This window comes from Paroedura picta, chromosome 4 (genome assembly GCF_049243985.1).
Source record: "Paroedura picta isolate Pp20150507F chromosome 4, Ppicta_v3.0, whole genome shotgun sequence".
In the NCBI taxonomy this organism is placed as follows: Eukaryota; Metazoa; Chordata; class Lepidosauria; order Squamata; family Gekkonidae; genus Paroedura; species Paroedura picta.
Window position 1 is genome coordinate 81860091 of NC_135372.1, and position 13893 is coordinate 81873983.

Consider the following 13893-nt stretch of genomic DNA (forward strand, 5'->3'; position numbering starts at 1 on the left):
TTTCTCTGTTTGTCTTCTCCACCATTCTAAGATTTAATTCAGTCCCTGTTTTGGTGATCAGGCACAGCCTCTCAGTGGCAGTTGGGCAAGTAGAAGATGAAGCACATGAGCCTACACTGGTGCTCCCTATCAGTCTCCGGTTGCTGGATATAACTGTGGTCTGAAGGTGTTGCATGTGCAGTACATGGTCAGTGGGTGGCACTATTCTTCCCATTCTTTCTTGAGGGTTAAAGAAATATGAACGTTTACAAGTTAACTACTTTCAGAAGATTGCTTCTTGTTTGTCAAAATCTTCAGCTCTCAGCTTTAAAATGACACTGTTATGCCTAAAGATTTACTTAACTCACAAAATATGAAGTTCATATTGGCTTCCCTCTAGGAGTTAAGGACATTAGTCTTCTTGTAGCTATGTGTAGTGGGAATATGTCTGAGATGCTTACATTTAATTGTTTGTGGTTCTTAAACGGGGAGAATATTTTATAAATATGTGTCGTATCAGTCTACACATGGTCTACAAGTGTGCTCGTCTACTATTAACCAAAACTTCAGAGTGAATTTAATCCAACTTTCCAAATGAGATTCCTAAGTATTTCTGATACAGAATCTACTAAAACATTCAATAGAAGATATAAAATAACATGTACTTCCTATAATGCTGGAAAGAAGCAATGACAAGAGTTGCTGAAGTCAATAAAGGACCTGCCTGTTGTTGCCATTTTAACATTCAGTGTCACAAGGCTTATGTCAACTACCCTCACATTGACTACGTAAACATGGACTTGAGTCAAGCCATAGAAATAAGATTCCTAGACATTATAAATGACTGTGCACTGGAACTGTTGGTCACAGAGCTAACGAGAGGGGTAGTGGTCTTGGGCTTGGTTCTGAGCAGATGTCAAGACCCTGTTGCAACAAGCTGGGAACAGTGGCCACAGTGCTATTAAGTTCAACATTCCTGTCAATGGAAAGTTACCCCTAAAGCCCAAAATAGCAACATTATTTTGTTAGCATTTACAAAAATGAGAATAGTAAAAAGGAAGCTAAAGGGGAAACACAAGGATACTTGGAAACTATTTGAAATGACGTTAATGGAAGGACAAATACAGTGAATTCCATAGGGGAGAAAAGGCACCGCTAAGCCTAAAGGCCTGCATGGTTAACACTGCAAATCAAGGAGGCTATAAGGATGTTACTGGAAGCTCTGCATTTGGCTTGTGTCTGTCCTTGCAGACAAGCAATTGAGACCACTTCCTCACTTCTCTCATCGCACTGAGTCTCAAAGATACAATCGTTCAGTGAAGCAAATCAGTGAAGCGATTGAGACAGCATATTTTGAAATGCCGCCTGCTGTAATAAAATCATCTATTTTTGATTGCTTGTAAATGGGATGGGGTTACATCATCACCATCACGCACCCACAGGTTGGGGATCGCTATACTAGACTATAAAGCTCACAAGTGAAGGCTGTTGTAGTCACAAACAAAAGAACTGTCTAAGGACAGGATAAACAAACAGAACAGAGGGAAAGAGAGTAATAAAAGCTCAGTGCAGTTTTCTGTCCTTTGATCTTAAAATTAAGGGTGTAACAACAAGAAACAAACTGTAAATGCAACAGACAGCTTATAATTTCAGCCAAAAAGTCAACTGCGAATGGCAGCCAGGGCAAAGCGAAACTCTGGATAAAAGGAATCTTTGCGCTGACCTTTATTAGCTCTCTTTCCTGTGAGGAAAGGTTGAAGAGTCTGGCACTGTCCAGTCCAGAAAAAAGATGATGGGGGGGCATAATAGAGGTTATAAAATTCTGAATGGGGTAGAGAGAGTTGGCAATATTTTTTCTCCCTCTCCCAAAACACTAGAACTCAAGGGCTTCCGATGAAACTGATGGGCAGTAGTTTCAGGACAGACAAAAGGAAATACAGATTTTACACAGAGAGATTAAAATGTGGAATTTGCTGCCAGAGATTTTAGTGATGTGCACAGGAATAAACACTTTTTAAAAGGGGATTAGATTCATGGAGATTAAGTCTATCAGTGGCTCCCAGCCATGGGGACTGAGGACAATCTCTGCCTTCAGAAGCACTCATCCTCAGCATCCCAGAGCCAGGAGGCACCACCAGTGGAAAGTCTCCACCTCTATGCCATGTTGCTGGCCCTCCAGGTGAACAGGGTGGCCACTGGGTGAGACAAGATGCGGGACCAGATCTGGTCTGGTCAAGCAGGGCTCTTATGAGGCCACTGAATCCGAGCTGATTTCAAGAGAGTATCATCACACCATAAACTGCTCCGCTGAGTGAAACGGCCAGTGAGCAAGCGTCTCCTCTTTCCAGCGATTGGAGGAGGCGTTTGTTCCCCCTTCTTTGCTCGTTCTGGCGAGTCAGTGTTTTCCCCGCTCTTCTTCCACCTCTCGCTGTGCAAGCGGCGCCCAGCTTTTCTCTCGAGGTCGCCAGGCAGAGTAGCTGCCCTTCGGCAACAGGGACGCTCTCGCGACCTGCTCGCCCTGCCCACCCCTTCACCCGCCTGCCTTGCCTTGCCTTGCCTGGCAGCTCCGCCCCCGTCGCCCCGCTCTCTCTCAATCTGCGCATGTGCGTTGCTGGGCCTCTTGGTGCAGGCCTTTCTGAGGCGGAGTGGGTGTGGAAAGAACGCGCTTCCTGAGTGCTGCGCCGGAGCGCTTCGGCTGCTGCAGGGGGTGAGTTGGTGCTTTCGGCCGCCGCCTGTTCTTGACGGGGTCGTGGCAGGCTAGCGTCCCTCAGCCCTGCACTCCTGTGGCTGGCAAGGGAGCGGCAGCTGCTCATGTTCTGCCGGACTCCTTCCCTCTTCCTGTGCCTCCCGCTGCTCCCTCCGTCCGGGGAGGCGGTTTGTTGTTAACTGAGCCCGGAGCATAACCTGTTTTCGCAGCTCTTTCTCAGCCTTCTCTGGCAGAGGGAAGCCCTTTTGGAGGCGGCGGCTGGCTGCTCTGTTTCCCAGGGCCTGGGGACTGTGCTGATTCACATGTTGCATGGTCCTCGGTCGCTTAGTACCTGAACGTGAGGACAAAGTCTTGGGTTCCAGTTGGTAGCAGTCGCTATGAAAGGTGCATTGCTGTCGTTGCACATACAGGTCCTCGTGTATGGACGTCATTCAGGGCTCCTCGGGAGTTAATGATAGTTGAATACAGGGGATATCAGTTTTAAATTCTGAGTCCAGCTATTTGTCCTGAGGAAACAACACTGCAGGGAAATGGCAGTAATGCTCATTTTTGCTTGGTTTGCAGGTGTCAATTTGAGATCAGTGAGCCTCAGAATCTGATCACCAAGGCATCAGCTATGCTATATGGGAAATAATAACAAAGAGAACCTTTCAGCAGATCTAGAGGGTCTGTTTCCCACCACAGAGTTGGCATTAAGGCACAAGTGAGTCAGATAATGGAGTATAATCCCAAATTTCTTTAATGATGGGAATGTTAGATCTCAGCCTGTGTTCCTACTCAGTCGAGGAATAGGCTACACCAGTGTTCTTCCCCACTTCTACCTTAAGACTGGGCTAGCAACATGCCTTTTCATTCCAACTGTATAGACTTTATCCAGTTATCAGTTCCAGGATGTCTCTTTTAAATAGTTTTAAATGATTAGTTAATGGTTGTAAAGTCAGGAGTGAAAAGGCTGGTTGTGGCCTGTACTTTCTGTGAAGAAATAAAGAAGCACAGAAATTAATAGGGTTCTGTGAAATTGCTGTTTTAGGTAATTCAGGAAACTATACTCAGTTCATTCATTGCCTGATGTTGAAGAGTAGGGGGATAAACTCTGTTGCCTACCTACTTAGATTTACCCAGGAGGTGGTAGACTGGGTTGTTTCAGGCCAAGTTTCCAATAGGAATGATTTGTATGTTTTAACAGGAAGTAACTGTTTATTATATTTAAGTGTAGGTAATTCTTGTGGACTCATCAGAGAGGCAGCAATTGGTGGTTTTGAGCCAAAATGCTTGGTAGAAGACCCAGGAAAACCCCCCAACAAAAGGGTCAGGGAGCTGCTGCTGCAAAGCAGGTATACATAAATATTTCTACTACAGTATGTGTACCCTGTTAGAATGTTCTAGCAGTAAGCCTATATTGTTTATGCAACTTTACATTGTGTTGCTGTAACTCTCAAGATTCTTTATAATTTGTGCATTTGAGAACCTATATTTTATATGCATTAGGCATTCACTCATAAACTTTATTCCAGTTTTGAATTATGCATGTATCTCAAGCAGTATGTTTTCTGCATGGCAGGTTATCTTAGATTTAAACAAGCCTTTACAAATGCCTATCTAGACCCTTGTTTGATCCTTGAAATCTTTGTATTGTGACCTGATGAGAATTCTAGGTACCTATCAGAATTTTTGCCAGTTCTTGAATGCCTAGAAAAACTCCTGATACTTGGAATCTTCAGAAAGCTATTGCTTGAGAAAAAGAAGAAAGAGCCAGAATGCCTTTAACTTGGTTGTTTCAATCAGCTTTTTTTTGTTGTTGTCATAGTCTTTTCATTGTCAAAGTGCTAGAAGAAATGCCAGATTGACTGTTTACTGTCACATTCTGAAGTGGGCATGTAACAGGGTAGTCATCAATATGCAGATGACACCCAGCTTTTCCTCCTGATGGATGGCCACCCTAATTCTCCCCCATAAGCCTTAGCCAGATGTCTGGAAGCAGTGATGGGATGGCTCAAGGAGAGCCATCTGAAGCTCGACCCTTAAAAGATGGAGGTCCTATGGCTAGGTAGAAAGGGTCCAAGCAAGGAAGCATAATTACCCAACCTGGATGGAGTACAAGTATCAGTGACCCACTCCACCAGTGTTTGTAGATGCCTCCTTTTCTCTGGAGGCACAGGTAACGAGTAGTGCAGCTGGCATTTTTCCTTCTTCATCAAGCCAAACTACTAGCACCCTACTTGGTCCTGGAATACCTAGTCACAGTGATCCATGTGAAAGTACCCTCTAGAATTGACTTATGCAATTCACTCTATGCGGGCCTACCCTTATCCTCAATCTGGAAACTACAGCTGGTCCAGAATGCAGCAGCCAGGTTTCTCATGAGAACACCTTGGAGGGCCCACATCCAGCCTGTGCTCCAACAGCTGCAATGGTTACCAGTTGAATACTTAATCAAGCTTAAGGTCCTGGTAATTAGGATTTTAGTCCAGTATACCTGAGAGACCACCTTTCTGCCCATGCCCCCAAAGAGCACTATGTTCAGCTAACACCAACCGGCTAATGATTCTTGGCCCTAAAGAAGCACATTTGGCCTCAACCAGGGTCAGGTTGTCCTCTGTCCTGGCCCCCACGTGGTACAAGGAACTCCCAGAAGAGACCTGGGCTCTGTTGGAGCTACCACAGTTTTGCAGGGTCTGCAAAATGGAGCTCTTCCACCAAGCATTTGGTTGAGGCCAATAACAACACCTATTGGGCTGCCAGAACCCCCTCCCATCAAGATACACTCACATTATGGAAGTGTAACTAATGTTACCGTGATTAAATGTTACCTGTGTTGATGATACCATATTAATGACACTATTTTACTATGCTACTTTGTATCATGCAATTTATGTTCTTTGTAAACTGCCCTGAGTCACAAGGACGGGTGGTATATAAATCTAAATAAATAAATACTTTAGCTCTCTTGAGTTATTTCATACAACGGTAAGGTCTAAAGTGTAGTGGAGATTTGGAACTCCGTCTCTGTAGTCTGGCTACAGCATGCTGGACAACTTTCAAAGACCGGAGAAATCTGAGTTATTTACAACTTGAGGAACTTTAGTTTGAATTATAAAGGGAAAATGCTGTAGATATTAAAACTTAAAAATGAGGCTGGGGATTTATTTAAAAGTTATTACATCCATAAAAGGGTAACAGAAGATAATCCAGCACACGTTTATTTATTATATATTTATTTATACTGAAGCTCATTGAAATCAATACCTTTAAGATAATTTAACTCTGTCCTGTGTATCTTGAATGAAATTTGTTTTCAAGATAGTACATCTTGAATGAAACTTTGAGAACTAAATTGTTTAGATTCTTTTATCTGAAATTAGCATATACAAGCAGGGACCCATCTTCTCACAAACTGTTTGCTCTCTAGGCTGTTTGGCAGATAAAGCCAGTTTGCCATTTTACTTTGTAATGGGTAGATATGCTCACACAACACAAATATTGCTGTGGCCATGGTAAGCCTGCTGTACTCACCAGAGCAGTTTCTATCCTGGCAAAAGCTGGGACTTTTTCTAGAGTTCAGTCACGAAGAGATGATGCGAGAAATGGAGGATGATGGTGATGATGGAGACCTCGAAGCAGAACTGGCTGCTATCACAGGAGAGAATCTGTCAACTGGGAAGATAAAACATAAAGAAAAGAGTAAGTTTGTTCAAAAGAAAAGAGGAATTGTTTCAGATTAAAAGGACATTAGCTTTTTGTTGGGGATTTTTGATTTTGTAATGCAGAAGTTAATCGAGAGCTCATTTGCAGAAAGAAATTTTAATTTAGCAACTGGATTCATTATGTCAAAGCTGAAGGTAGGTCAATCCAGGCTAGAAATAAAGGTAATCTTTTTCATCCATGGTGGAAAACAATAGTTTAGTCCTAACATCATAGTAAAGCCATATTAGTCTATAGCAGCAAGAGAGTTTATGCATCTGAAGGAAGTGAGCTCTGAGTATAAGCTCATGAAGGCTTATATTGGAATACATATTGTTAGTGTAAGGTGTCAATTGATATCTGTTTCGTATTAATAATTTGACCAGTTTTCTGCAGAATGTGCTGCATATGTGACAATGAAGCTCCAAAATTAAAGCTTTTAATCTGTGGTTAATATTTACATTCTCCAAATCTGGATTTTCACAGTAACACACACGTCAGATTTTCGTGGTTTTTTTCAGATTTGTTAATGCACGTGTATGCATACATGCTCCTTATGTGCACTGAGACTAGGAGGTTTTGAGATTGTGTATCTCTTCCCTTGCCTTTCTAAGTGGATCCTGTGTTGTGCTCTTCTCCTTTCTGCAATGGTAAGAATTAGGCATGCTTAATGGAGTCTACAAGAACAAGCTCTGAAGTCAGCAATAGGAATCAAACAGAGAAAATGACAGGGGAGGTTGGACAGATGGCAAAACATGAGGAAGGAAGAGATGATACAAAATTAGGAGGGGGTGAGCTACATATACAAACCTTAAGTCTCATGAGTGTACACTTACAAAGACAATAGAAGTGGAGTCAGCTGAGAGGAATATAATTTAACAATGATAGTTCACCAGAGCTAGTGCTCTGGAGAATAGATTGTTGAGGCTGAAGCTGAGAGGCTCGGTTTTTTTGTCCCTGTTGCTAGTTCCTTATTGGCCTGTGAAGCAAAATAAAGTGCCCTGTCCCTCAGGGTTTGAAGCAAGAGGCTAGTATGTAAAGCACTCTTCATATCATACATGATCAATACCTTCAAAGCTGTTGTAGCAGTTTTCACTACAAGCAAAGGGGTGGCAGGTGGAGGTATGAAGGACAGAGTTCCTAAGGTAAGGGCCACAATGGTTTTTCCTTATCCCCACTGTTGCATATTGCCATTGCTGCCGGTATCAGATGCAGTATGGGTGGCCTGAGCCGCTTGGAAGACTTACTTCCTGCCCAGAGGGTCAGAGTGAGGAAATAATAGACATCAGTATGAACTTACACTTGCAGGTTTTTGCCTTTGCTGTACTGGACGATCAGTTGTACAGTGTGGATAAAATGTGTGGCTGAAAGCATTCAACCTCTGTTCAACAACTACAGTCCAATGAGGATACTCATTGACCCTGACAATATGACCCTGTGTGGGCAAGGCTGTATGTTGGTCCCTATGTTTCATCTTTAGCTCCTAAACTCTCCAGGAGAGTAAGTAATAGGTCCTTAGGGAATAAGGTTAGTCCAGATTAGCAGCTATTTTTTTTTACCTTTATTTCTACCTTTAGCTATAGACTGCCTTTCCTGTTTCCATAAAATGTGCAGGTATACATAAGCAGTAAAATTAATTTAAAATCAATAATATTTGTAATCCATTAATCCAACATCACAGCCTACAAAAATCTAAAAATCCAAGCATCAGTGAGATACCTTTCAACATAACGCCATATTTCAGGCTGTCTTAAAGGAGAAATAAAGATGGTATAGCCATTTCACCTCACTGCTTCCATTCCATTTAAGTGGAACCACCAGTGAAGAAGCCCAATTAGGGGACGTGGCTCTTCTCATTTCCCTAAAAGTTGGCACAGGGCAGAAGTTGTTAGAATGAAGATGGTACATGGGCTCCTTACTGGAGACAGGTCCTTCAGGTAACTCTTTGCTGTGGGTCTATGATAACACCAAATGTCTGAACTTCAACATTATCAGGTTTTATTCCATTTTAATTTTGTTCTCCAGCTCCTCTGCCTTTGGATCATATTGAAAAGATGGCTGCAGATTGTATGAAGGACCTGGACCAAGAGGAGGAGGAGGAGGAGGAGGAAGAGTTAGAGGAAGACAATGATCTTTTGGTATGCGTAGATTTTTGTTGGCAGGCTATTTGTCAAGAAATAACCATCATAGTTAAGCATGGAAGACTGCACTTGGCATGTTCCACACTCTGGAAAGGACTACTGGCAAAGAAATTATTTGCAGTTCTACAGAGGTTTATGCTAATAAGCTTAGGATTTCACTTGAAGAGATGAACACGATCATCATCAGTGATTTCTGGCAGCCCTGTTTACTGAAGCTGGAATTGAAGTGACATGAATGAAGAAAATACATTACATAGAAATGAGGGTTAAAACATACCCTGCACGTGTAAGGGGTGGTAGTAAAGAAATAGTGTGATTTCTGAATTGTGACAATGCTATAGGTATACCAATTTTTCAAAGTGATTTTTTTTGAGGGGGAGAATGTTCTTTTTCTGGGCTATCAATTGTTTAGGCCCTTCTCACAGTAGGAGAAAAAAGCTTTGCAGTGCATCCTTTTTCTAAACTAACCGTCCCATGTGTTCCTTACATGTAAACGAACTGTCATGTTGCACAAGATCATGAGGTCTGTGATATTTGAAGCTGAAAGGGAGAGGTTCAGCTGCCATTGCTGTAAACCTGGCAGTGGTATAATTGGGTCTTTTAATTTTGTGAAAGACAGCTGTGTAAGGTAAACTTCCTTAGTAATAGACATTGTGAAGAAGTATAGTTTCTTCATGTGTTCTTGGTTGTGTTAAAGGCACTCAAATGATGGATCCACCAGGCAAGAAAGTTATAAACACCAGAACAGACTAAATATATGAAAGTGCCTTAAACTGAATCAATTGGTCCATCTAGCTCAGCAGCAGTAGTCCTCTGGGGTCCTGAGACCCAGCTTGGTCTAATGGTTAAGAGAAGTGGCCTCCAATATGGAGAAGTGAATTTGATTCCCCAGTCCTCCATATGCTTCCAAACTGAGTGATCTTGGGCCAGTCACAGTTATCCCAGAGCTCTGTCTGTTATGGGGAGAGGAAAGGTAGGCAATTGTAACCCACTTTGAGAGTCCTTTGAGTAATAAAAAGTGGGGTACAAAAAAACGGCTCTTCAATAGAAAGCGTTTTTCCCCAACACCTATAACCTATTATCCTTCAGCTGACTATCCAGGAGGTGAGACTGGAACTTTTGGCACACACCATTGAACCATGGCCACTCTTTAAAACTTCTATAGATAAAATTAAACAGTTCGGAGATCATTCAAAAATAATGCTGCATTTTAAAAATAAAGTGGCATTGGCTTGATGTAAGAGGATTTTATTTATATCATATTGCACATGTGCAGTATAGCAGGAGATCCGAGGATTGTCTGGCAGCCAGGCAAGAGATGTTTGGAGATGGTTTGCCATTGCCTGTTTCTGCATCCTTGGAGGTCTCCCATCCGAATAGAATTCCTTGGAGGTCTCCCATCCGAATACTAGCCAGGGTTGATCCTTAGCTTCTGAGGTGTGATGAGATCAGCCTTGCCTGGTGCAATAAGAATGCCTCAGTGATTCTAAATGAGCAATTTCAGGCCATGTTTTGGAATAGTGACGATGGAACAGTGCTAAGTATTTTATTCTAGTTTATTCTAACATGGCACCCCCTTGCCCTGGTTCTTTCTCTAGGCAGAGTTGCAGGAGGTTCTGGGAGAGGGTGGAGGAGGAAGTGCAGAACATGAGAGAGAAACCATAGATGTGTCTCCTGTGGCCACAGATCAGCTTACTGAACCACAGACACAGGTAGGTGAAGGTTTCTGTCTACATTTTAAATGATAGAAAGGAGTTAAAAGCCGTGTAGGTCACCATTCTATCTCCACGTCTCCCAGTATATTTTCTCATTGTTGAAAAGACTTCTGCCTTCTGTATTGGAGATAGGTCTGTGCTTTGTTTTTACTTTGTAAATCACTTGAGGCATATTAATCATTTTGAAAATGAAGAGATTATAAAGGCAAGAATGTATGTTTAGGCATGTATATAGCAAAAGCTTCTTTTGTCTCTGAGCACAGACTCACAAAGTTCCAGCTTGGTGTAGTGGATGGGAGCATGGACTTCTAATCTGGAGAGCCGGGTTTGATTCCTCACTCCTCCTGCACTTGCAGCCAGCTGGGTGACATTTGGCTCGCCACAGCACTGATAAAACTGTTCTGACTGAGCAGTAATATCTGGAACATCAATTGCAGCCAGGAGCAGATTCAAAAACCTTCAGGCTGCCAGCAAGTGAGCAAAACCACCAGGAAGGGGGGTCACTGTGGCTGCAGAGACCCCCGATGAGCCGTCTGGAGCTCCAGTCCTCAACTCCTCTAACATGGTGGTAGCAGCCAGAAGATGTTCAGCCCTTGCCCCTCCAGTGCCCACATGGCAGGCCAGAAGAAGAAGTGGACTGGGGCCAAGAAGTGGAGTAGAGCAGTGCCACAAGATAGCTGCTCCTCTGGCTTCACTATGTGGAACAAATCCGCCAAGATGAAGACAGGGACAGACAGTTGCCTGACCGCCAATGGCAGTGTGTGTTCCGGAGCTCCGCAACACCAGCCACAGGAAGGAACGTACTCCTGCAGTGCTGAGCCACAGCATGTCAGAACATTGTGGGAGACTCCAGGGGTCGGGAGACCACAACAGTGAGCCCCCTTGCCTGCTAGCAGCCACTCAGCCCACTCCCCCTGCGGATCAGCAGAGGAAAGTAGCAAAAACGTCCCTTTACCCAGTAGCGGCCACTCAGCTCGCTCTCCCTGTGAGTCTGCAGGGGGCAGCAGTGAAAATGTCCCAGAGTCCTGGGACCAGGGCATTCTCTATGCATCTGACCCTAGCGGAGCTTGGAGCCCCAAGAAGGGTGCCATGCAGCCAGGCAATATGGTGCCCAGCATGTTCCCCCACCCAAATGAGAGCTCTGGGCTTGGACTGCAGGGACTGGGACCTGTGGCATTACCACAGGGTGGCCTCTGGGCCTATCGGGTCCCAGAGGGCAGGTCCAGACCTCTTGGACCATGGGGTTTATTGAAGGGAGGATGCAGAAGAAAGTTTTCGACAATTCCTCTGCTGGAGGAGACTTAGGGCCTTTATGCCAGGCCTCCTTACTCTACTTGGGAATATTTGGAGTCCTGTACTTCTAGGGATTGCTTGCCCACCATAAGGGACATAGGCGAAATACAGAAGGGAAATCTGAGTGCTCCAATTCAGGAGGGGAAGGAAGCCAAACGTGGATCTAGCAATGAGGGCTGCTGAGGGCTCATGGATCTGGTGGCTATAGACAGCCTGGGATCATGCACCGCTCTCCCTGCTAGGAGAGAGCACAACCATCCACTGCTTTGCATGCAGATATCGTATCTAAAAGCAAAGTTGGGGAAATGTCAGGCAAGGAGGCAGTAAGTACAGACTCATCCACTAGACTGTTCCAAACTGAGGATTTGGAGCACGTTCTCACTGAAGTCATTGAGGCCTTGAACTATACGAGGGATGTTCAGGACAAGCCAAGTTATGTAGCATCTACCAATCTTGACGCCAAGGATTTACAAAACCTTATCTTCAGGTAAGTCCAACGTTTCATTCTGATCAAGCAGTAATATCAGGGCTCTCTGAGCCTCACCAACCTTACTGGGTATCTGTTGTAGGGAGAGGAAAGGGAAGGCAATTGTAAGCTACTTTGAGACTCCTTCTGGTGGAGAAAAGTAGCATATAAGAACCAACTTTTCTTCTTTGTATATGTTGTGGTGTACATGGAATGAGGAAGAAGAAGAAGAAGAGCTGGTTCTTATATGGTGCCTTTCTCTACCCGCTCAAAGTGGCTTACAGTCGCCTTCCCTTTCCTCTCCCCACAACAGACACCCTGTGAGGTGGGTGAGGCTCAGAGAGCCCTGATATTATTGCTCGGTAAGAGCAGCTTTATCAGTGCTGTGGCAAGCCCAGGGTCACCTAACTGACTGCATGTGGGGGTGTGCAGAATCAAACCCAGCTCGCCAGATTAGACATCTGCGCTAATTACTTTTTATTATTATTTTTTATTTTTAGACTGCCCCTCCCATAGCTGGCTTCCAGTGGTTAACAAATAACTATACCAAGCTGGCTCTCTTTCTGTTGGGGCAAAAATGAATCTTGCATTGGGATCATATATTTGTTTACAATACTTGCATTTTTCTTCTTTCATGTTTGCAGCTGAGCATGTCCTAAATCCTCCTAGGTATCTGATTTGAAGAGCCCAATTTGAGTAGTATTAGGGTAGTTAGACTGGCAATAATATGCCTTCCTTTTGAACAGGCTCTTTGAATCTTGTGCCTTAATTAGCACCCTCTTCACATAATTTTTCAAAGCAAATAATTTCCGGCTTCTCTCCTTATATCTTTTGGGGGACATTTGTGTTGCTGAGTTTTCTCCTTAGAATGAAAGGGCAGAATTTTGCAAGCAGGCCCAGTGAAGAAGACCATTTTGAACACTCATAGCAAAAGGTCAAGAGAGCTTTTTCCATGTCAGCAAAATATTATGTAGTCAGTCTTCACTAGCGGTGACTAAACAGTTTTGACTCTGTTCCCTCATCTTCTCTGTTGACCAAATATCTCTAGTTATTCTGTGGCTGTAAATTTTCCTGAGGTACTCCACCCATTTCTCTATTGCTGCTTTGATGGGGAAGCCCAGGGTGGACACATGGAGTGTTTGCTGAAGGACAAGCACCACTCTGTTCAAAAGAAGGCTCCCTATGCTGTGCCTGTCTTAGAGAGCAGTTTTCTTCAGGTAATCAGTGTGGTATGAGAGTGCATGTCATTCTGTAGAAATACTTTTGCTTTTTATATTCTTTATTTTTTGCTCTTTTGAGATGTCTTCTGCTTCCAGTGAACTGCAGCAAACAATAGAAGAAAGGGTAACTAGCTATAAGGCAGCAATAATGAACGCAAAGAAGGCAGGGGAAAGTGCCAAAGTACGACGGTATGAGCGAGGCCTTAAGGTATGTGGAGAAAGAGAAACTTTGTTTATATTAATAATAATTGCTTTATTTGTATAGCCTACCCTTCCCAGTTGGCTCAGGGCAAGTGGCAACAAGACATATACAATTAACTTTTACTTTTAGAAACAGTTCCTGAATGTTTCAAACTAAAGTATATTAATTAAATTATGTGAACTTATATTATTGAACTGCCTTCTTAATAACTTTTAAAGGAATCCTGATCCTATCTGGCATGTTGGTGTATTTGGAGATGGTCTAGGTTTTTTGTGTGTAGAGGCCAGTGTTTTCCTGGTGTTTATTTCCTGGCCTCAACCGTACGCTTGGGGCAGTATGCCAAGAATGTCAGTCATGTATATAGTGCAAAGAAATGCAGAAAGGTAATATTTTCATTGTAGTTCTAACTGTATGTTTAGTTCTGACCTAAATGTGTGTGTAAGCAGAACTGTCTAGGATAAATGAAGTAGCTCCATTGAAATATTTTTG

At 43.3% G+C, this 13893-nt stretch overlaps 1 protein-coding gene across 12 annotated transcripts in view; it reads left to right on the top strand.

Annotated features, from left to right (window-relative positions):
• The first annotated feature begins 2402 nt into the window (after positions 1-2402).
• CC2D1B (coiled-coil and C2 domain containing 1B) overlaps positions 2403-13893 on the top strand; it is a 51239-nt gene continuing 39748 nt past the window's right edge. Inside the window, exons 1-7 of one of the 12 annotated variants that reach the window (XM_077333757.1) lie at positions 2403-2686; positions 3251-3389; positions 3903-4020; positions 6208-6367; positions 8393-8505; positions 10107-10220; positions 13282-13410. In XM_077333757.1, coding sequence (XP_077189872.1) covers positions 3955-4020; positions 6208-6367; positions 8393-8505; positions 10107-10220; positions 13282-13410 — 582 coding nt within the window. In that variant the 5' untranslated portion in view covers positions 2403-2686; positions 3251-3389; positions 3903-3954. Of the gene's footprint in view, positions 2687-3250; positions 3390-3897; positions 4021-6207; positions 6368-8392; positions 8506-10106; positions 10221-13030; positions 13411-13893 lie in introns of those variants that run through there. The other 11 variants (XR_013230312.1, XM_077333749.1, XM_077333748.1 and 8 more) reach the window with 11 other exon arrangements.